Raw genomic sequence first — 21,945 nt, 5'->3', positions numbered from 1 at the left:
TTAGCACTTACACTTTCCTACCATCTTTTTGCTACACAAGTTAATGGTGTTTTTGATCAGAAATAAGGTCCAATGTCAAAAATAGCAAGGGGGATCTTTCCATGGCCCTCCTTGTTGGAGTTCTCCCTTTTTACTGTGTGGAGGAGATGTCAAGCTGTCATTTGTGAATGAAGCAAATACTGACTGCTCATATTACTACAGACCATGTACTGGGTTATTTTGTGTTCCCCACAGGTTCACTGCAAGTGTCACTGATGGATTCAGCCACAGCAGGGGTTATCATCACTGTTTCTGTGATGTGAAAAAAGGTGCAGAGCAACAGATGTGCCAGGAATACCAGGACCAACAGCAACCACCACGGATACTGAACCAGTAAATGAAGAGGTTATACAACGAACAAAGAAAATTACAGCACAGGAACAGGCCCTTCAGCCCTCCAAACCTGATCCAGATCCTCTATCGAAACCTGCCACCTATTTTCTAAGGGTCTGTGCCTTTGCTCCCTGCCCATTTATGTATCTGTTTAGATACATCTTAAATGATGCTATCATTCCCGCCTCTACCACCTCCACTGGCAATGCGTTCTAGGATACCCATCACCCTCTGCATGAAGAACTTTCCACACATATCACCCCTAAATCTTTCCCCTTTCCCTCTGAACTCATGACCCCCTAGTAATTGAGACCCCAGTCTGGGAAAAAGCTTCTTGCTATTCACCCTGTCTATACTTCTCATAATTTTGTAGACCTCAATCAGGGTCCCCCCCCTCAACCTCCGTCTTTCTAATGAAAATAATCCCAATCTACTCAATCTCTCTTCATAGCTAGCACCCTCTATATCAGGCAACATCCTATTGAACCTCCTTTGTACCCTCTCCAAAGCATCCACATCCTTTTGGTAATGTGGTTACCAGAACTGTACGCAGTATTCCAAATGTGGCCGAACCAAAGTCTTATTCAACTGTAACGTGACCTGCCAATTCTTGCATTCAATATCCTGTCCGATGAAGGAAAGCATGCCGTATGCCTTCTTGACCACTGTACTGACCTGCATTGCTACCTTCAGGGAACAATGGACCTGAACACCCAGATCTCTCTGTACATCAATTTTCCATTTTTCCATTTTCTGTATTGTTCCCTCTTGAATTGGATCTTCCAAAATGCATCACCTCGCATTTGCCCGGATTGGATTCCATCTGCCATTTCTCTGCCCAACTCTCCAATCTATCTATATTCTGCTGTATTCTCTGACAGGCCCCTTCACTATCTGCTACTCCACCAATCTTGGTGTCATCTGCATAATCAGGCAATCTACACATTCCTCCAAATCATTTATATATATTACAAACAACAGTAGTCCAAGCATGGATCCCTGTGGGACACCACTGGTCACAGGTGTTATGGACTAGGCCAGACCACCCAAAACATTCTTGAGCAGGAAACCCAGACCATTAATTTGCAATTTGTTTCGGTAAGTGTACAGTGAAAACTACCTGGAGTAAGCTAGCTAGGTTGACTACCAGGTCAAACAGGACTACCAGGACTAACAGCCAAAAAAATCATTCACAAAATTATACAATGAAACACAAAGAACAGAATAATGAACCCCTACAGAACTCAGTTTATCCAAACCAGACTTAATTATACTGTTCCGAATATACATAGGAGTCCCAATAAGCAAACCCCCTTAAAAAACAGTAAAAAAATGGAACAGATGCTCACAGGTTGAAGTTAGAGGGGCAAAAAGATAGAGAGAGAGAGACTGTTCACATAGTCCACTGCTGAACTCCTAACTAGCTCTGGACTGAACTGAACTGCTGGAGAGCTGACCACTTCCCTTTCAAAATACGGGTCACTTCTAAAACATGACCACTTTGGCCTGAAGACTCATCTGTTTACATATAAACAAAAAGGCCTCTCAATAACCGTTAATCTCTGTGCCAAACCTAATCAGCACCTAATCAGCACCGGGAGATGTTTATAACCCCTCTGAAAAAAAACCAAGGACATAGTATCCTTGAGAAAAGGAACAGTTTTTAGAAAAAAGGGACGAGCTTTGTGATACAGGTCTCCATTTTGAGAAACTCCCTTCCACTACTACTCTGTCTCCTGTTACCCAGCGAGTTCTTTATCCATCCAGCTAGAACGTCCCTGGACACCATGCGACTTCAGCTTCTCCATCAGCCTACCATAGGGAGTGTTATCAAACGCCTTATTCATGTCCATGTATATGACATCTACATACCTCCCCTCAAACTTTTGTTACCTCCTCAAAGAATTCTATTAGGTTTGTAAGACATGACGTTCCCTGCACAAAACCATGTTGCCTATCACTGATAAGCCAATTTTCTTCCAAATGGGAATATATCCTATCCCTTAGCATCTTCTCCAGCAGCTTCCCTACCACTGATGTCAGACTCACAGGTCTGTAAGTACCTGGATTATCCCCACTACCCTCCTTAAACAAGGGGACAACATTAACAATTCTCCAGTCCTCTGAGACCTCCCCCATTTTCAAGGATGTTACAAAGATATCTGTTAAAGCCCCTGCTATTTCCTCTCTCGCTTCCCTCAGTAAATTAGGATAGATCCCATCCGGACTTGGAGACATGTTTAGAATACCAAACACTTACATAGATCATAGAACCTTATAGTGCAGTACAGGCCCTTCGGCCCTCGATGTTGTGCGACCTTTGCAAATAATCTGATGCCCACCTAGCCTATACCATTCCATTATTATCCATATGTATGTCCAATGCCCATTTAAATGCCCTTAATGTTGGCAAGTCTACTACTGTTGTAGGCAGGTCGTTCCATGCTCCTTACTATTCTCTGGTGAAGAAACTACCCCTAATTTCTGTCCTAAATCTATCATCCCTCAATTTAAAGCTATGTCCCCCCATGTTAGCCTTCACCATCCTTGGAAAAAGGCTCTCACTGTCCGCCCTATCTAACCCTCTGATTATCTTCTACGTCTTGATTAAGTTCACCTCTCAACCTTTTTCTCTCCAGTGAAAACAGCCTCAGTTCCCTCTGCCTTTCCTCATAAGACCTTCCTTCCATACCAGGCAATGTCTTACTAAATCTCCTCTGAACCCTTTCCAAAGCTTCCACATCCTTCCTATAATGCGGCGATCAGAACTGTATGCAATACTCCAGGTGCAGCCTTACCAGTGTCTTGTACAGCTGGTGTACAGATTAGTGAAGCATGACCTCCTCTTCACAAAATTATATTGACTATCCCTAATCAAATTATTCCTTTCCAGACGATTATACATCCTAGCTCCTTCCTTCCTCCCTCCTTGTGCCGATTTGACCTAGAGTAATCAAACATCTATCCCTAACCTCAACATCCGCCATGTCCCTATCCTCGGTAAATACCGATGCAAAGTACTAATAGAGCATCTCACCCATATTTTCCGACTCCGCACATATCTTTCCTCCTTTGTCCTTGAGTGGGCCAACCCTTTCTCTCGTTACCCTCTTGTACTTTATATATGACTAAAAGGTTTTGAGATTTTCCTTAACCCTGTTTGCATAATATATTTCATGACTCCTTTTAGCCCTCTTTATTCCTCATTTCAGATTGGTCCTACATTCCCGATATTATTCCAAAGCTTAGTCTGTCTTCAGTTGCCTAGACTTTATGTATGCTTCCTTTTTTCTCTTAGTATCATAATTTCACCTGTCATCTGTGGTTCCCTAATCTTGCCATTTCTATCCCTCATTTTCACAGGAGCATATCTCTCCTGAACTCTAATCAACCTCTCTTTAAAAACCTCCCATATATCAGATGTGGATTTACCTTCAAACAGCTGCTCCCAATTTACATTCCCCAGCTCCTGCCGAATGATTGAAGGTTCCCTCAGGATGCACAGAAGAGTCAGAGCTTTTACTCCTTCATGCCATTTCCTCCAGATGAACGAGTCACAGATTCACCACAGACTGAGGATGTGGACCTGGGACCTAAAGGAATGGAGGGCCATCCTATCCTGCAGACCGTCAAGGTGACAGCTGCACTGACACTTTCGGCAACTGGCTCCATCCAAGGAACCGCTGGGGACCAGATTGGGACCTTTCTGTTATCAATCCGCAAACTAATGTAATTTGTGTCAGATCACACTGCTTCACCTTGTCTCCCTGTGACAAGGTCAGTGCTGAAGCCCAGATAACATAGCTGGCTTCTCCCAGGTACAGAGTGCTGTAGACTGGACATACATCACAGTGACGGGACCATATCATCACACAACAGAGTTCAGCAAGAGAAAAGCTTTCCATCCTATCAGTGTGCAATTGATCTGTGATCATCAGTTCCACTTTTTGGGAAATTTGCACCCAGTTCCTCAGGAGCTTTCATTTTCTTGAAAACTCTCAAGTTCCTGCTGCAGTTAAGGTCCAGATCCTTGACAAGTCTGATTACTGGGTGTTACGGTCTACCAACTGTGATCATGACTGATGACATTGTTATACAACCCCCAAGACTTAGGAAGAGCGCAGATTCAATGCCTCTTATTCTCCAACCCGTGCCACAGTGGGACAGATGATAGACCTCCTGAAGATGAGGTTCCACTGCTTGGATGGAGCCAATGGGACATTGGAGTGTGTCACGTTACCCTAGCAGGCCGTGCCCTGCACAACTGGACCAGACAATACGGGCATGTGATGGGTCCTGACAAACTGGGAGAGCAGGACCAGTGTTCCAAGGAGGACATTGAGCAGACAGAGCAACACCTTCTGCATGATAGGCTGCAGCAAAATTGGCCACCGCTAATCAGATAGGAATGAATCAATGCCCAGTTCCAGTAGATGAGAGCTGGGTGCAGGGATCACTCACTGAATGTAAAATTGCTGGTACTTGAAAGGCAAGCAGTTTGGTTCTATTTCAAGAGGCAAATGCACCTTCTGTTTGATTTTTGACAACTTTTAATATCTGCAAATGAAAATGAATGTTTTATAACAGCTGACAGCTTCCCTGTAAATCATGGTCCCACATTGAACAATTGCTGGACATTGAAGAAAGCAGTGACTGGGACAGGGATGTAAGAGGGAATGCAGCTAAAGACAGGGATGTTATGTAGCCTGCTGCTTAAACAGTGATAGGTATAGGAAAGTACCTTTGTATGAACAGGAAAGTCTCACCATGCCACCTCTGTGTCATAAGAAGCATTGGTTTGTGGCTGCTATGCCACAGCATTAATGGTGAAGTCTAACTCCAGACTGCCAACACTTGACTAGGTACCATGGCCGGCGTTCCAAGATACTGTCAGTGTCAGGAATTGTCAGTATATCTGGCAATACAGTAGCTTGCATTTATGACAAGTGGGAGTATAGGTCTGGCATTGGATGAGATGGCTGCTGTAGGGGTGTGGTAGGTAGTTAACCAGGTGGGTTGATAGCACGATAAACCCCAGTAGGCTTAGCAGAGAGAAACCCTCCATGAATCTTAACAAAAATGACATTTGGCCAAAATAAGGGAATTAGTCTGTAATTTCCCAGCTGTACTCACCTTGTCTGTGTGATAGTGTTTTGTTTTAATTGTTTAGTTATTCCTTCTGGAATTCTTTCCCTATTCCCCTCCCCCTTTCCCAGATATATGCTTACATCAACTTTCCAGTATTATAAAGCCACAGTCACACAGACTGACAGACAGGGCATTGTAGCAAAGGGTCCTTTTAAAATCTTTAAAACCTTGGAGAGAGGGTGCCCTGGTCATTAGTTGGAGCTTTAATGCATTCCGTGCTTATCAGTCTCCAGACAGGTCACACAATAGCATTAATACCATTACCCCTGGGACAACATTTGAGTAGGACACAGGAACATTTCTGACTGGGCAGTAAAACTAAAGAGCGAGTTTAAAATCCTGGGTAACGATTTCAGCAAACAACGATAAGGACTATCCAGCAGAAGAATCAGCACAGCTGCTGCTAAAACCTTACTACCTGCTGGGCGTTGCCTAGCAACAAGGCCTCCTTCTTCCCCAGAGACTTTGTAATTCACAATTAAGATTTGCCGAGAGGTTTTAAAGCCCCGGCAAAATGCTACCAGCTATGTGCACTTTTGTTTGAATTTTGAGGAAGGGCTGTTCTTCAATCTTAGAATGTCTATGGGTAAAACAGATCTTTCTGGATGTAAGTTATAACAGATATATCTTTCAAAAGGGTCAGATTTCAGTTTCAGTATCGAATGGAATACGTCCATACGTCGTGGGGGGTGGGGGGGGGGGGGAGAGAAATGTCAAAGGTACTATGTAAATGCAAGCTGTTGTTACAGTTAGCCCAATATGTAAAATAATTCAGCATTTATATTCTGGCTGGAACTTCAGTAGACAAACCATGCAAGGAGACATCACATATACAGGTTGGATGTTTGAACTTTGATTAGGTAATGTGGCTCAGAATAGAGTCTTTCTGGTCTCACCGAAAACTGGGTTTTGTTCATGTCTGCCTGTTGTGTATGCAGACGTTATTCGTTTCTGATACCAGACAACACAGACTTAAGGTTATTGGCCAAAGAAGAGATGAGAATTTGTTTTAACCAGTGAGTCTTTGTGGTCAGTAATGCACTACCTGGAAAGGTGTCAGAAACACAGCCAGTAGGAACTTTCAAAAGGGAATTAAGTGAACACTTAAAAAGGAAAGGACAATGGGGGAAGACATGCGGAGCAAGACTAATTGAATAGCTTTTTCAAAGAGCCTGCAAAGGCACAGTAAGCCAAAACAACTCTACCTGTGCAATAATTTTCTATGAATCAGTCCAGATCTTCTGAATCCAGGAATCTGAATCTGATTGACTGCTGCTGTCTCATGGGCAATCTGCAAAACTATAATTTTCGGGTAAGATTTCACTACATAAATTGGTCACTTTCGAATCAAACAATATAGGAGGAGGCCATTCAGTGCATATTACCTGTAAAGCTCTCTGTAAATGCCATCTAATTAGTCTACTACTATACAGTTTCCCACAGCAAGTTTTCCTTTGCAAGTAAATGTCTAATTTCAACACCTGCATATAGGCCATACATCTCAGTAATTGGCAGATTGAATAAAACAAGATGTTCCTTCAGAAGTTTATCATAGACAGATTGTGCATGTAGTCAGCCAGCCTGCACTTGCAAATCCCAACACAAAATGTCTGCTGTTAGATGTGATGGGGCAACACTTGCAAAGCAATCCTTAGTGCACTAACAGCAATGTTAACAATCAATTTAAGGTAATCATTTAGCCACATAATGTTATTTACACTTACTAGAAATAATATTCATAACTTGCACAGGAACTGAGTGTCTGCCATCAAAAGGGATATGCTCATGCGTTGTGTCTTTTTTGAATTATGTAGGAACTTGGATAGCCCAGAGTTCCTTGTTTTTTTCTCGATGGCAACACATTGGTCAACCAGAGTCAACTTGCACACCAATTCAACGTTTTTCTCCTGCAGTGGAAGTTGCTGTGAACATATGAAACCTGACATTCCTGCATTTGTTCTAATGAAAGCAAGGTGATTACATCTTGACAATGTATTTCTCTTTTCAGCCATAATCATATGCAGTTTCATGTTGAAAGTTACCTTTAAATCTGCTTCAGCTTACTTTTCAGATATTGCCTTTCAGATCTTACAGTACACTGAAGTAAAAGGACTCTCATTTTTTGCTAATTACCTGAAGCCTGGGTCCTCTGGTTTCTGCCAGTGGCAAATGTTTCTTTGTACAATGAAGCAATAACAAAACATATGGATTTTTGTTGTGTCATTTGTTATAACTAGATCCCCGATGATGCCCCCCAAGCTATAATGGTTCCAGATGAGAAACCCCAATTGTCCAGCTCCCAGGTCAGGAGGGATAAATCACATCTCCTTCTTTATTCACTCAGCCCTTGGTTGGGTACAACATGGTTAATTTACAAAAGATCCCTTCCTCTTGTTTATCTTTCTTTCAGAAAAAGTGGAATTGATGTTTTAAAAACAGCCAATTTAACCAGGATTTCTTAAGTTTACAAAAGAGAGAGTTTGCAATCTACTAAGTGTGAAAACAATGTAACACACATACACACAGATTAGAAATGCACCTTATTCATGTAACAGGATAGAACAGAATTGGTTTGGTGGGTGTCACTGGTAACATTCTTGCTTCTGAGTCAGACAGTCTTGGTCCAAGCCCTAGTGCAGAGTTTAATCATAAAATCTAGTCTGACATTGCAGCACAGTACTGAGAGAATGTAGTACTTTGAGATGCAACGCTGAGGATAAGAAGCTAAACCAAGGTCCTTGATGTCTGTCCTCCCAATAGATGCACATAATCTGGTGTAACTATGTAAAAGTAGAATAGGGGAGTTCTGTCTGGTGTCGGCTTGAATGTTTATCCTTCAAGCAATGTTACTAAACCCAATTTCTGGGCATTAGCAAGGCAGTGACACTGTGATGATATAACTGGGCTAGTGATCCAGTGCACCAGACTAATGTTCTGGGGACATGTGTTTGAATCCCACCATGGCTAATGGTAAAAGTTGAATTCAGTTTAACAAAAATCTGGAAATAAAAGTCACCCCCAACGATGACTGTATAACCCTTGGCAATTGCCATAAAAACTGGTCTGGTTCCCCTATGTTCTTAAGGGAAGGAAAGACCCAAGCAATGTGGCTGACTCTTCATTTCCCTGAGGGCTATTAGTGTCAGGCAAAAATGCTGACCCAGCCAATATAGCCCACAACCATGAAGGAATAAAAACAAAAGTGAGGGAATTTGCTCTGCCAAAGGGTACTGTTGTATTTTGTGTATTAAAGTAAGGAGTGTACCATTGGCTATAAGAAACCACCCCGCATGATCCCAAACAGTGCTATGTAAATGCAAGCACTTTCTTCTTTTCTATTTTCATGCCTGTTAAAGGAATTCAGGCAACCAGAGGTTTCAAACAATTCTCATTCCTTTCATTACCAATCCTGAACTCTGGTTAGGGATGTGTCCGAGGATCTGCCATATTGTGGCTGGGAACCATTTGGAAGAATTATATAGCAGCTCAGAAGGAAGCATGCTGATCCGTGAATAGCGACTTCATGGATAAAGTAGAATGAATGGGAACAAGAAAAGGCAAATCCTTGAGCCCCACATCCTGAAATTATCACAAGAATGTAAGCCTGTGAGCTAAAAATGTCAAGAACAATTCAAATAGTCTCACTTTCAAAAGTGAGACTATTGTTGGTGGAGGAAGAGAGGTTTCAAGCTGACAAGCCTACATATTCAAGGAAAATGGCCAAGAAAACAAATTACTGCCTATGTTTGTTTAACTGTTTACAATTACTGACATGTTATATATTCCTGACACCAGCAACAGCTCTCTACATGGAATTCAAAGATAGCAGGAGAGTCCCAGGAGGACAACAGGACAGCTTAGGTCCTTAAAGCATCCCAAAAAGGTCAAAGCTTCCTCAGTGCCTCATGCTAATCTATGGTTTGTGACCAGCCAAAAGAGAGAAGTCTCATTCAGGAATGCACTAGAGTACATCGAGAGACTTTGTCAGGAACATGCAGGGGAAACGCTGATGTGTCAGAAAAAGCACATAAACCTCTCAAATACCCATTACCCAACATTACCTGGAAAAAATAATGATGGAAGAAGTGTAATGTGGATCTTGCAGCTGCTCCTGAGTGGATGTTTTTTCTTGTGATTTTCCTCTGGTTTTTCTAGAGCAGAAGCAGAAAATGTTTCATTAAAATTATTTTTGGAACTTCCATAGTCGAAAAAAAAGCAAAATGTGAGGAAGGAGAGATTGGATGACACGGAGTTTGTGGAAGAGGCCTGACCATGTGTTTGTTAAGGTGTCGATGGCTCCAGAGAGTTTTTTTTTGTTGTTTGCACAAAACTTGGAAGATTGACCTTTACAACTGATTTGTCAAGGGTTCGATATTAACGGTTTAAATAACAACGGGGATTAGGGATTGATATTCTTTTACTCAGGTCTGGAGATTTGAGAGCAGACTAATAGAGGATTTGAAGAGGACGCTGTTTTCAGTTGCTGGCAGTTTCAGCTAAGTGCTGGATTTTTAAGACTTTAAAAAATTTTTTCTTTCATTTACATGCTTAAAATTTTAAAAACTGTGGGTAAGGGAAGGGTAGTTTGTATTTTGTTTAAATGGTTCTCTTTAGAGTTTCTTCTTTTATGCCTAATAATAGAGAGTGTAGTTTTTAAGCTCTCCCCCCAGCATAGTGTGTCAGCAGTGATCAGTCAATACACACTATGTTACAGAAGAGTATGGGTCTTTCTCGGCAAATCTACATGAGCAAATTTTAAGGGGCAAAAGTGGCAGTCAATGGAGTGCTATGCTCCTCCAGTTGGATGTGGGAGACTCGGGAACTGTCCTACTGTCCCTGGAGGCTATGTCTGCAGGAGACGTGCTATCTTATATCAGACCGTTTAGTGTCAATGAAGAACATACAAGAGGCAGAGTGTGATGGTCAGTAGATTTAGAAAGATAGTTACACTGCAGGTTCAGTCAGATAGATGGGTGTCTGTCGGGAGAGGTAGGAAGGTAGTTCAGGAGTCACCTATGGATATTCCTCTCTCAAACTCTTTGTGTACTGTCTCTCTGAGGAAAAGAGATGTGGAAGATGGATCTTGGACACCAAGAATAAATCTTATGTTAGGTGAGGTTTGTCAAGATTCAAGAGGTTTTTTTATATAGAGACTGTCATGTCGGCACATCGGGAGATTCTGTGGCTGTAAGCATGACTTCAGGATTATGCCAAGGTAGAAGACATCTCAAGGTATTTGCAGCATCTTGTCAAAGGAGAGAGTTAGAAGCGGAATTTGTTGTACACATTGGTAAGAACAACATAATGGAGGAAAGGGTTGAGGCTTTGTAGAGTGTATATATGAAGTTAGGTAGAAGGATAAAGAGCAGAACCTCAAAGGTAGTAATCCCTGGATTATTCCTGGTGCCATAAGCTAGTAACAGTAGGAATAAAAAGATAGGGCAGGTAAACCAGTGGCTGAGGAAATGTTGCAGTGCGCAAGGATTCAGAATCTTGGATCATTGGATATCTTCTGGGAAAGCATAGACCTGTTCAAAAGGAACAGGTTTCACCCAAACTGGAAGGGAACCAATATCCTGGCAAGGAGATTTGCTAGTGCTATTTGGGAGCCTTTAAACTAGCAGGGAGGTGGGGTGGGAGATCCTAAGTAGTAGTGAGAATAGAAAGAGAAGAAGATGGTTCTGAATTAAAAAGAGCAAATTAATTAGAACAGGCAAGCAAAAACAAGTCAGAGAACAAGGTAACTGTAAAGAAATAGACTGCATTTATTTTAATGTAAGGAGACTTATGGGTAAGGCAGATGAACATGGGGACATGGGGCTGGGATATTATAGCCACTACAGAAACCTGCCTGAGAGAGGGACATATTGGATGCTCAGTGTTTATGAGTTTAGATGCTCTAGGAAGAACAGAAATGGAGGCAAGAGAGGTGGAGGGGGTGGGTGACATTGTTGATTAAGGGAACGTTATTGCTCAAATTACAGAGGATATTTCTGAGGGTTTGCCCAGTAAAGTTATATGAATGGAACTCAGATATAAGAAGAGGGTGATCACCTTGATGGGATTGTACAATAGTCCCCCACTAGTCAGAGGCAAATTGAGGTACAAATGTGTTGAGAGATCTCAGATATATGAAAAAATAATAGGGTTGTAATGATGGGTGATTTTAACTTTCCAAACATAGACTGGGACTGCCTTAGTGCTAAGGACTTGGATGGTGAGAAATTAGTTAAATGTGTTAAAGAAAAATTTGTCAATGTGTATATGTTTGAGAAGGAGCAAAACTTCAAGTATTCGTGAAAATCGGCAACAATGCATCTTTAGTTAGAACAATATCATTGTTCTTCCCTTAATGAAACTAGTCAGAAAGCAACTTGAGAACAGTACTATAGTGGGCAGGATGTTCCTTGTGAAGAAACCAACTAAATGATATTCAGGTTTGGCTACCATATCCAAACCCAATAGGTCTATCCAGATTAGTGTTGACCTCTTATAACTCCACAAGGTGGTAGTAAAAGAAATCATCCTTTGTCAACTCCCCCTCCCACTCTGCCAAGGACATGGAGGTCCTGGGCCTCCTTCACCGCCACTCCCTCACCACCAGACGCCTGGAGGAAGAACGCCTCATCTTCTGCCTCGCAACAGGGTGAGGTTAGGAATAGGAAAGGTGAGGTCACCCTGTTAGGAGTCTTTTACAGGCCTCCTAATAGTCCTAGAATCATTGAAGAAAGGATTGGGAAGGTGATTCAGGAGATGAGTGACAGTAATAGGGTGGTTGTTATGGGGGACTTTAACTTTCCTGATATTGATTGGGAAAGCTATAGCTCAAGTTCGTTAGATGGGTCAGTGTTTGTTCAATGTGTGCAGGAGAGTTTCCTGACACAATATGTAGACAGGCCAACAAGAGGTGAGGCCATACTGGATTTGGTTCTGGGTAACGAACCAGGCCAGGTGTTAGAATTAGAGGTAGGTGAGCACTTTGGGGATAGTGACCATAATTCGGTGATTTTTACACTCGTGATGGAGAGGGATAAGTGTGTACTACAGGGCAAGAATTATAGCTGGGGTAAGGGAAATTATGATGCGGTGAGGCATGACTTAGGATGTGTGGCTTGGAAAAGTAGACTCCAAGGCAAGAGTGTAAATGATATGTGGAACTTGTTCAAGGGGCAACTATTGAGTGTCCTTGATAATTATGTACCTGTCAGGCAGGAAGGAAAGGGTCGTGCGAGGGAGCCGTGGTTTAATAAGGAATTGGAATCCCTTGTTAAATGGAAGAGGGCGGCCTATCTCAAGATGAGACGTGAAGGTTCAATTGGGGCGATTGAGAGTTATAGGGTAGCCAGGAAGGACCTGAAGAGAGAGCTAAAAGCAGCAAGGAGGGGACATGAAAGGTCCTTAGTAGATAGGATTAGGGAAAACCCTAAGGCTTTCTATAGGTATGTTAGGAATAAAAGAATGACTAGGGTAGGAATAGGTCCAGTCAAGGATAGTAGGGGGAAGTTGCGTGTGGAGGCGGAAGAGATTGGGGAGACACTGAATGAATACTTTTCTTCAGTATTCACTCAGGAACAGGGCATTGTTGTCGATGAGAATACTGAGGCACAAATAAGTAGAATGGATGGCTTTGAGGTATGTAGAGAAGAGGTGTTGGAAATCCTGGAAAAGGTGAAAATAGATAAGTCCCCTGGGCCTGATGGCATTTATCCTAGGATTCTCTGGGAAGCAAGGGAGGAGATTGCAGAGCCATTGGCCTTGATTTTTATGTCCTCTTTGTCTACAGGAGTAGTCCCAGAAGACTGGAGGATAGCAAATGTGGTTCCCTTGTTCAAAAAGGGGAGTAGGGATAGCCCTAGTAACTATAGGCCGGTGAGTCTCACTTCTGTTGTGGGCAAAGTCTTAGAGAGAATTGTAAGGGATAGGATTTATGCACATCTGGATAGGAATAATGTGATCAAGGATAGTCAGCATGGTTTTGTGAAGGGCAAGTCGTGCCTCACAAACCTTATTGAATTCTTTGAAAAGGTGACGAAGGAGGTTGATGAGGGGAAAGCGGTAGATGTGGTATATATGGATTTTAGTAAGGCGTTTGATAAGGTTCCCCATGGTAGGCTACTGCAGAAAATACGGAGATATGGCATTGAGGGTGAGTTGGAGGTTTGGATTAGGAATTGGCTGGATGGAAGAAGACAGAGGGTAGTAGTTGATGGCAAAGTTTCTTCATGGAGTGCCGTCACTAGCGGTGTTCCGCAAGGATCTGTTTTGGGACCATTGCTGTTTGTCATTTTTATAAATGACCTGGAAGAGGGGTTAGAAGGTTGGGTGAGCAAGTTTGCGGATGATACGAAAGTCGGAGGAGTTGTTGACAGTGAGGAAGCATGTGGCAGGTTACAGCAGGATATAGAGAAGCTGCAGAGCTGGGCAGAAAGGTGGCAGATGGAATTCAATGTAGCTAAGTGCGAGGTGATTCACTTTGGGAAGAATAACAAAAAGATGGGGTACTGGGCTAATGGTCGGATACTTGGTAGTGTGGATGAGCAGAGGGATCTTGGTGTCCATGTACACAGATCTCTGAAAGTTGCCACCCAGGTAAATAGTGCGGTGAGGAAGGCATATGGCGTACTGGCTTTTATTGGTAGAGGAATTGAGTTCTGGAGTCCTGAGGTCATGATGCAGTTGTATAAGACTCTGGTACGGCCGCATCTGGAATATTGTGTGCAGTTTTGGTCGCCATACTATAGGAAGGATGTGGAGGCATTGGAACGGGTGCAGAGGAGGTTTACCAGGATGTTGCCTGGTATGGAAGGAAAATCGTATGAAGAAAGACTGAGGCACTTGGGGCTGTTTTCACTAGAGAAAAGAAGGTTTAGGGGTGACTTGATTGAGGTGTACAAGATGATTAGGGGGTTAGATAGGGTCGACAGTATGAACCTTTTCCCGCGTATTGAGTCGGGTATTACAAGGGGGCATAGCTTTAAATTAAGGGGGGGTAGATATAGGACTGATGTTAGGGGTAGGTTCTTCACTCAGCGAGTCGTTAGTTCATGGAATGCCCTGCCAGTAACAGTGGTGGACTCTCCCTCTTTATGGGCATTTAAGAGGGCATTGGATAGGTATATGGAGGATAGTGGGTTAGTGTAGTTTAGGTGGGCTTGGATCGGCGCAACATCGAGGGCCCAAGGGCCTGTACTGCGCTGTATTCTTCTATGTTCTATGTTCTAACACTTTAACACCAGGGCATCAATGTGGACTTCAACAGTTTCCTCATTTCCCCTTTCCCCACCTCACCCCAGTTCCAAACTTCCAGCTCAGCACTGTCCACATAACTTGTCCTACCTGCCTATCTTCTTTTCCACCTATCCACTCCACCCTCCTCCCTGACCTATCAGCTTTATCCCCTCCCCCACACACCTATTGTGCTCTATGCTACTTTCTCCCCACCCCCACCCTCCTCTCACTTATCTCTCCACCCTTCAAACTCCCTGCCTTTATTCCTGATGAAGGGCTTTTGCCCGAAACGTCGATTTTATTGCTCCTCGGATGCTGCCTGAATTGCTGTGCTCTTCCAGCACCACTGATCCAGAATCTGGTTTCCAGCATCTGCAGTCATTGTTTTTACCTCGTTGATTTTAACCCTACTGCGAATCCTCTTGCAAGGATGTTTGCCTTGAAGAAGTTTTCCTCCTCTCTCTACAAGAACCTCAGGGAGTCCCTCTCCCACTGCAACTCCCAGGTCATTTCTTCTGCCCTGAAGCTCTTCAACCATGTCGTGAAACAAACTCACTACCACAGCCACATTTGCTTCCTCAGTGCCTGCCTCCGTAACCAACTCATCCCACACAGACTCCGGACCACCTTTAAACCAGCAGAGTTCGGACCCGAACAGGACAAACAATACAGACTACAGATTCAAAAACACCAGCAACAGTTCTCCTTCAAGATCCTCCGCTCCACGCTTGCAGCAATGCACCAGCACCTAACCTTTCTACAGTCTGCCCTGCCTCAGCTGAGGGCCGCACTCTCTCAGAATTGCAAAGGACCCACTCTGTACTACATCCTCAGGAGAATTCATATTCTCAACAAACAGTATTTCAATTCCATCTTAAACATCAAAAACTGTAAGTACAACAAACTTTTATCTACCCACCTTCATAACCAGCACTCCTCAAACATTCCAGAAGATTCCCCCGGCCTCTGGAACTGCTCGGACGCCATTAGCCGTGCAGCTGCCACCCCCACGCTGATTGATGATGTCACTTCCACCACCATCATGACCACTCCCACAGCCACTTCTGCCCCCTCACAATTCCTCATGCATCACACGTGACATCACTTCCGCCTCTCACATCATCGCTGATGTCACACGCTCAGTGACCTCCGCCACCCCTACTGCCATGTCTGCCAACACTTCTGCCCCCACCAACGCCACTCACCTGCATTCTGCTGACACGCCCCCCACAGACCCCACTGTCACTATCCCCACCCCCCAGAACCCCGAGGGGAACACTACCCCAGCTCATGCCTCCACCCCCATTCCCCCCACCATCACACCCACTCCAGTTACAGGTTCCGCCCCCACTCCCAGCTCTACACCCACAACAGATCCCAGCTCCCAGCCCTGCCGAGTTTTCACCATCCCCCCAGACCTCCCCCTCACTGAGGACGAACGATCAGTCCTCAGCAAAGGACTCACCTTCATCCCCCTCCGTCCACGCATCAATGAATTTAATACGCGCCGTGACGTCAAACACTTCTTCCGCTGCTTCCACCTCCGAGCTTACTTTCACAATCAGGACCCCCGCCCACCTTCCGAGGACCCCTTCGCCCACCTCCAACACACTGCATCCACCTGGACATCCCGCGCTGGCCTATTACCTGCCCTTGACCTCTTCATTTCCAACTGCCGCTGGGACATTAACCGACTCAGCCTGTCTACCCCCCTCCCCCACTCCAACCTCTCACCCTCACAATGCGCAGCCCTCCAATCCGTCTGCTCCAATCCCAGCAGATAAAGGGGGCGCAGTGGTGGTCTGGTGCACTGACCTCTACACCGCTGAAGCCAAACGCCAACTCGAGGACACCTCTTCCTACTGCCCCCTCGACCATGACCCCACCCCCCATCACCAAACCATCATCTCCCAGATCATACAGAACCTCATCACCTCAGGAGATCTCCCACCCACAGCTTCCAACCTCATAGTCCGGGAACCCCGCACTGCCCGGTTCTACCTCCTTCCCAACATCCACAAGCCTGAGCACTCTGGCCGACCCATTGTCTCAGCATGCACCTGCCCCACTGAACTAATTTCTACCAACCTCGACACTGTCCTAACCCCCCTAGTCCAGGAACTCCCCACATACGTTCGAGACCACCACCCACACTCTCCACCTCCTCCAAGACTCCCGTTTCCCCGGCCCCCAATGCCTCATCTTCACCATGGATATCCAATCCCTCTACACCTCCATCCGCCATGACCAGGGCCTCCAAGCCCTCCGTTTTTTCCTCTCCCAACATCTCCAACAGTACTCTTCCACCGACACTCTCATTTGTTTGGCCAAACTGGTCCTCACCCTTAACAATTTCTCCTTCAAATCCTCCCATTTCCTCCAGACCAAAGGGGTAGCCATGGGCACACGTATGGGCCCCAGCTATGCCTGTCTCTTTGTTGGCTGCGTAGAGCAGTTAATCTTCTGTAATTACACCGGCACCACTCCCCACCTCTTCCTCCGTTACATTGATGACTGTATTGGCGCCACCTCGTGCTCCCGCGAGGAGATTGAGCAATTCATCAACTTCACCAACACATTCCACCCTGACCTTAAATTTACCTGGACCATTTCTGACACCTCCCTGCCCTTCCTGGACCTCTCCATCTTCATTAATGATGACCGACTTGACACTGACATTTTTTACAAACCCACCGACTCCCACAGCTATCTGGATTATACCTCTTCCCACCCTACCTCCTGCAGAAATGCCATCCTATATTCCCAATTCCTCTGCCTCTGCCGTATCTGCTCCCAGGAAGACCAGTTCCACCACAGAACACACCAGATGGCCTCCTTCTTTAGATACCGCAATTTCCCTTCCCACGTCGTTAAAGATGCCCTTCAATGCATCTCGTCCACATGCCGCACCTCCACCCTCAGACCCCACCCCTCCAACTGTAACAAGGAAAGAACGCCCCTGGTGCTCACCTTCCACCCTCCCAACCTTCGCATAAACCAAATCATCCACCTCCAAACAGACCCCACCAGCAGGGATATATTTCCCTCCCCACCCCTTTCTGCCTTCCGCAAAGACCGTTCCCTCCGTGACTACCTGGTCAGGTCCACACCCCCTATAACCCACCCTCCCATCCTGGCAGCTTCCCCTGCCACCGCAGGAATTGCAAAACCTGTGCCCACACCTCCTCCCTCACCTCCATCCAAGTCCCTAAAGGAGCATTCCACATCCATCAAAGTTTTACCTGCACATCCACTAATATCATTTATTGTATCCGTTGCTCCTGATGCGGTCTCCTCTACATTGGGGAGACTAGACGCCTCCTAGCAGAGCGCTTTAGGGAACATCTTCGGGACATCCGCACCAATCAACCACACCGCCCCGTGGCCCAACATTTCAACTCCCCCTCCCACTCTGCCGAGGACATGGAGGTCCTGGGCCTCCTTCACCGCTGCTCCCTCACCACCAGACGCCTGGAGGAAGAACGCCTCATCTTCCGCCTCGCAACACTTTCAACCCCAGGGCATCAATGTGGACTTCAACAGTTTCCTCATTTCCCCTTCCCCCACCTCACCCTAGTTCCTGACTTCCAGCTCATCACTGTCTCCATAACTTGTCCTACCTGCCTATCTTCTATTCCACCTATCCACTCCACCCTCCTCCCTGACCTATCACCTTTCTCCCCATCTTCACCCTCCTCTAGCTTATCTCTCGATTCTTCAGGCTCACTGCCTTTAAAACTGATGATGGGCTTTTGCCCAAAACGTCGATTTTACTGCTCCTCGGAAAATGCCTGAACTGCTGTGCTCTTCCAGCACCACTAATCCAGAATCTGGTTTCCAGCATCTGCAGTCATTGTTTTTACCTCATATTAGACAAGAGTTTAGCCACATTTTTTTCAAAGTGTAGTTTTCACTAAACTCAATTCTAACAATGAGTCACAGCATCATCACAGAACCATAGACTACAGTGTGGAAGCAAGCCCTTCAGCCTATCATATCCACACTGACCTTCTGAACAGTATCCCACCTAGACACACCCCTGTACCTTAGCCCTGTAACCCAGCATTTCCCATGGCTAATCCACCTAGCTTGCACATTTTTGGACTGTGAAAGGAAATTGGAGCATCCAGAGGACTCAGACACAGGTAAATGTGGAAACCCCTTCTGCCAATGGAGGTGTACAGTCTATTGCTTCCACAAAATTTGGCAATTGCTACTTTGAAATTGAACAGCGTGGGAGAAGGGTTGTTCTGAATGCTGTCAATGAAAAATATGTGACCACTAAAACTAATGGGCAGCCTGGTACCAGCGTAGAAATACCAGCGGAGACTGAAGAATGTGTGATGAAACTCATCAACAGGCCTATTATTGATATTCGTGGACAATGTGGCTTTATTAGATCCTGGAAAATGACTGGAACCCTAGATTCAAACAGTTCTTCGTACAATGTCTTCCAACTGGAATTTAGTGAGGTTGCTTACAGGTGCAAAGGTTTTACCAGGGAAAGCAAGGTGGTTGGAAGTGACTCTTCTGTCACCAGCAGCAGTGATCAACTTGTCGATTTTCTGTTTGAATTCTGTGATTACAACAAAGTTGCAATTAAAGGGAGTTTGAAGGGAGATCGTGCAGGTGTGCTGAAGGCATCTGCTGATGGCATTGACTCCTCGACCCTCTGAGAGTATTAAATGTACTTTTACATATAAATGTGGCTTTCCAGCTTTTTTTTTTGCAGTAGTCCTATCAAGGGTTATAATGCCTGCCTGCCTTTCATAACATATCATGACAATTTTTTTAAAATAGATTTTGTATATTTACCATGGCAATAGTTATTGAAGATAATCTCCCTAGGTCTATGCATGATGTGGAGGTGCCAGTGTTGGACTGCACCTGACAAAGTTAAAAATCACAAGCACCAGCTTACAGATAAACAGGTTTATTTGGTCAATGTAAGCCGTATAATTGAATTCTACAACACGACATTCCCTTTAGTTTGTTTTGTGCTGGGTTTTCCTGAGCATATGTAATATGGTGTTGCCAAAGTTGTGGGTTCTGGAATGTGCGATTAGACAAACAATTGAGACTGCTCTATATATTTCTAACTGCATTTGGAGATCTTACTTCAACAGATTGAAGGAGTTAAACAATGTCTTATTCCATACAGATGACATATTCATATATGAGAAAATAGATTAGATCCCCTACAGTATGGAAACAGGCCCTTCAGCCCAAACTGACCCTCCAAAGAGTAACCCATCCAGACACATTTCCCTCTGACTAATGCACTTAGCACTATGGGAAATTTAGCATGGCCAATTCACCTGACCTGCACATCTTTGGACTGTGGGAGGAAACCCACGCAGACATAGGGAGAAAGTGCAAACTCCACACAGACAGTTGCCTAAGGCTGGAATCAAACCTGGGACCCTGGGGCTGTGAGGTAGCAGTGCTAACCACTGAGCCACCATGCGTTGAGGAACACGACCAGGGGATCCATGCAGTTTAAAAACACTTAAAGACTTACCCTCAATGACAGTTACAATTTTCCATGGAATCTATTTGCTTCTTTGCACATTTTGTCAACAAAGTTGGAATAATATCTGATCTATAGAAAACAAAGCTGTTGAGGAATTTCCCACAATGAAATTGGTTCATGACCTCCAGAGAATCTTAGACATGGCAAACCATTGGCAATGTTCTTCCGTCTCTGAGAAGCTATGACTGATCCCTTGAGATAACTCCTTAAGAAAAACGCCAGGATGGTGCTGGAACCCATATCAGGAAAGGAGTTTCAAAAAGACAAGAGACATGCTGATGTTGACAGATGTCCTGGTCTGCTACAATCCATTCTTTCCAATCATCATGGCTACAGGAAGTTGGGGTACAATCACTGGAATAGTGTTCTTTCAGGAGCAACTGGATAGGTATCAGAAACCTGTGTGCTGTGCCTCCAGAGCATTGTCAGACATGGAAACATATTACACAGTTATAGAGAAGGCAGCTTTCTTGGTCAGATATGTGTGTCAGAGGTCTGGGCCTAAAACTACTAACAGATACAGAGAATACTTTTGGTCACTTTGTTTGATGAGAAAGGGAATAAGAATGTCTCCATGGACATAAAGATCCCAACTCTGTCTTATGAATTGCGGAAACAGGCCATCGAATCTACACTGAACCTCTGATGAGAATCCCACCTAAACGCCTTGCATTTCCCATGGCTAACCCGCACATTATGAGCAATTTAGCATGGCCAATCCACCTAACAGGCACATCTTTGGACTGTGGGAGGAAACTAGGTCACTCAAAGGAAACCCACACAGACACAGGGGGAATGTGCAAACTCCACAGAGAAGTTGCGCAAGGCTGGAATCGAACCCAGGTCCATGTGTTGTGAGGCAACAACGCTAACCACTGAACCACTGTCACTCCAACTGTGGTGTGAGGTTTACCTGTGAGCTGAAATATGTGCTGCTACTGGTGTTAGTGGATATGCTCTACTGTGTACCAGTAGGCAGCCTTATCGCAACAAATGTTGAGGAAATTGTTTATGAAATTGCATTGTGTCTACTCAGGCCACAGCAGTACAGTGGGCAGCAAGCAGAACTGATGCAATTAAATGCCAAACCATGCATACCCACAAACCCTCTAATGTCAACCTGCCTGGCACCCCACCATGGACAGATGTTAGGACCCATGCTGAGATTAAATAAGTTACCTTTTTAAGTGTTTAACGATAAAATGTTTAACTAGTCTTATCTCTGCATTGCTCTTAGAAAAATCAGGCACCTATAATATACAGCAAAACTGAGGAATGTACAACAATAGTATACAACGTTTTACTTTACAGGTTGATTTACCTACCACTGTTGGGAATGGCGTTTTGTTCAGTGTTAATGGGGAATGAGAGATTCAACACACTGGTGCTCATAAGTGGCCATTCAGTCTTCTTCATTAAAGGGGAATGAGGGAACCAAAGAACATTCTAGACCTGGTCTCAGCCTGGATAACCTCCCTTCACTGAATAACCTACCCTGAACACTTTATACATTGAACTTCCTTGAAATGATTGAGAATTCTCAAAGCTAATCTGCAGATAGATGGAAGGGGTGTTTGAAAATGCTGTAAATACTCAGCAAGTCAAGCAGCAACTGAGTAACAGAATTAACACTTCATGTCAATGACTTTTCAGGGTGGGGGGGG

The 21,945-nt window shown here is 44.5% G+C and overlaps 1 protein-coding gene across 1 annotated transcript in view; it reads right to left on the bottom strand.

Moving 5' to 3' along the window:
• The window catches only part of LOC148141139 (uncharacterized), a 123,254-nt gene that overhangs the window by 74,613 nt on the left and 26,696 nt on the right, over nucleotides 1-21,945 (bottom strand). The window contains exon 2 of the mRNA XM_087978605.1: nucleotides 9,582-9,671. Coding sequence (XP_087834731.1) covers nucleotides 9,582-9,671 — 90 coding nt within the window. The remainder of the gene's footprint in view (nucleotides 1-9,581; nucleotides 9,672-21,945) is intronic.

Source organism: Chiloscyllium plagiosum, unplaced genomic scaffold (genome assembly GCF_037043375.1).
Source record: "Chiloscyllium plagiosum isolate Xiang-an unplaced genomic scaffold, Cpla_swu_hap1 HiC_scaffold_34, whole genome shotgun sequence".
Classification (NCBI taxonomy): domain Eukaryota; kingdom Metazoa; phylum Chordata; class Chondrichthyes; order Orectolobiformes; family Hemiscylliidae; genus Chiloscyllium; species Chiloscyllium plagiosum.
This window is presented reverse-complemented; position numbering and strand designations above follow the sequence as displayed.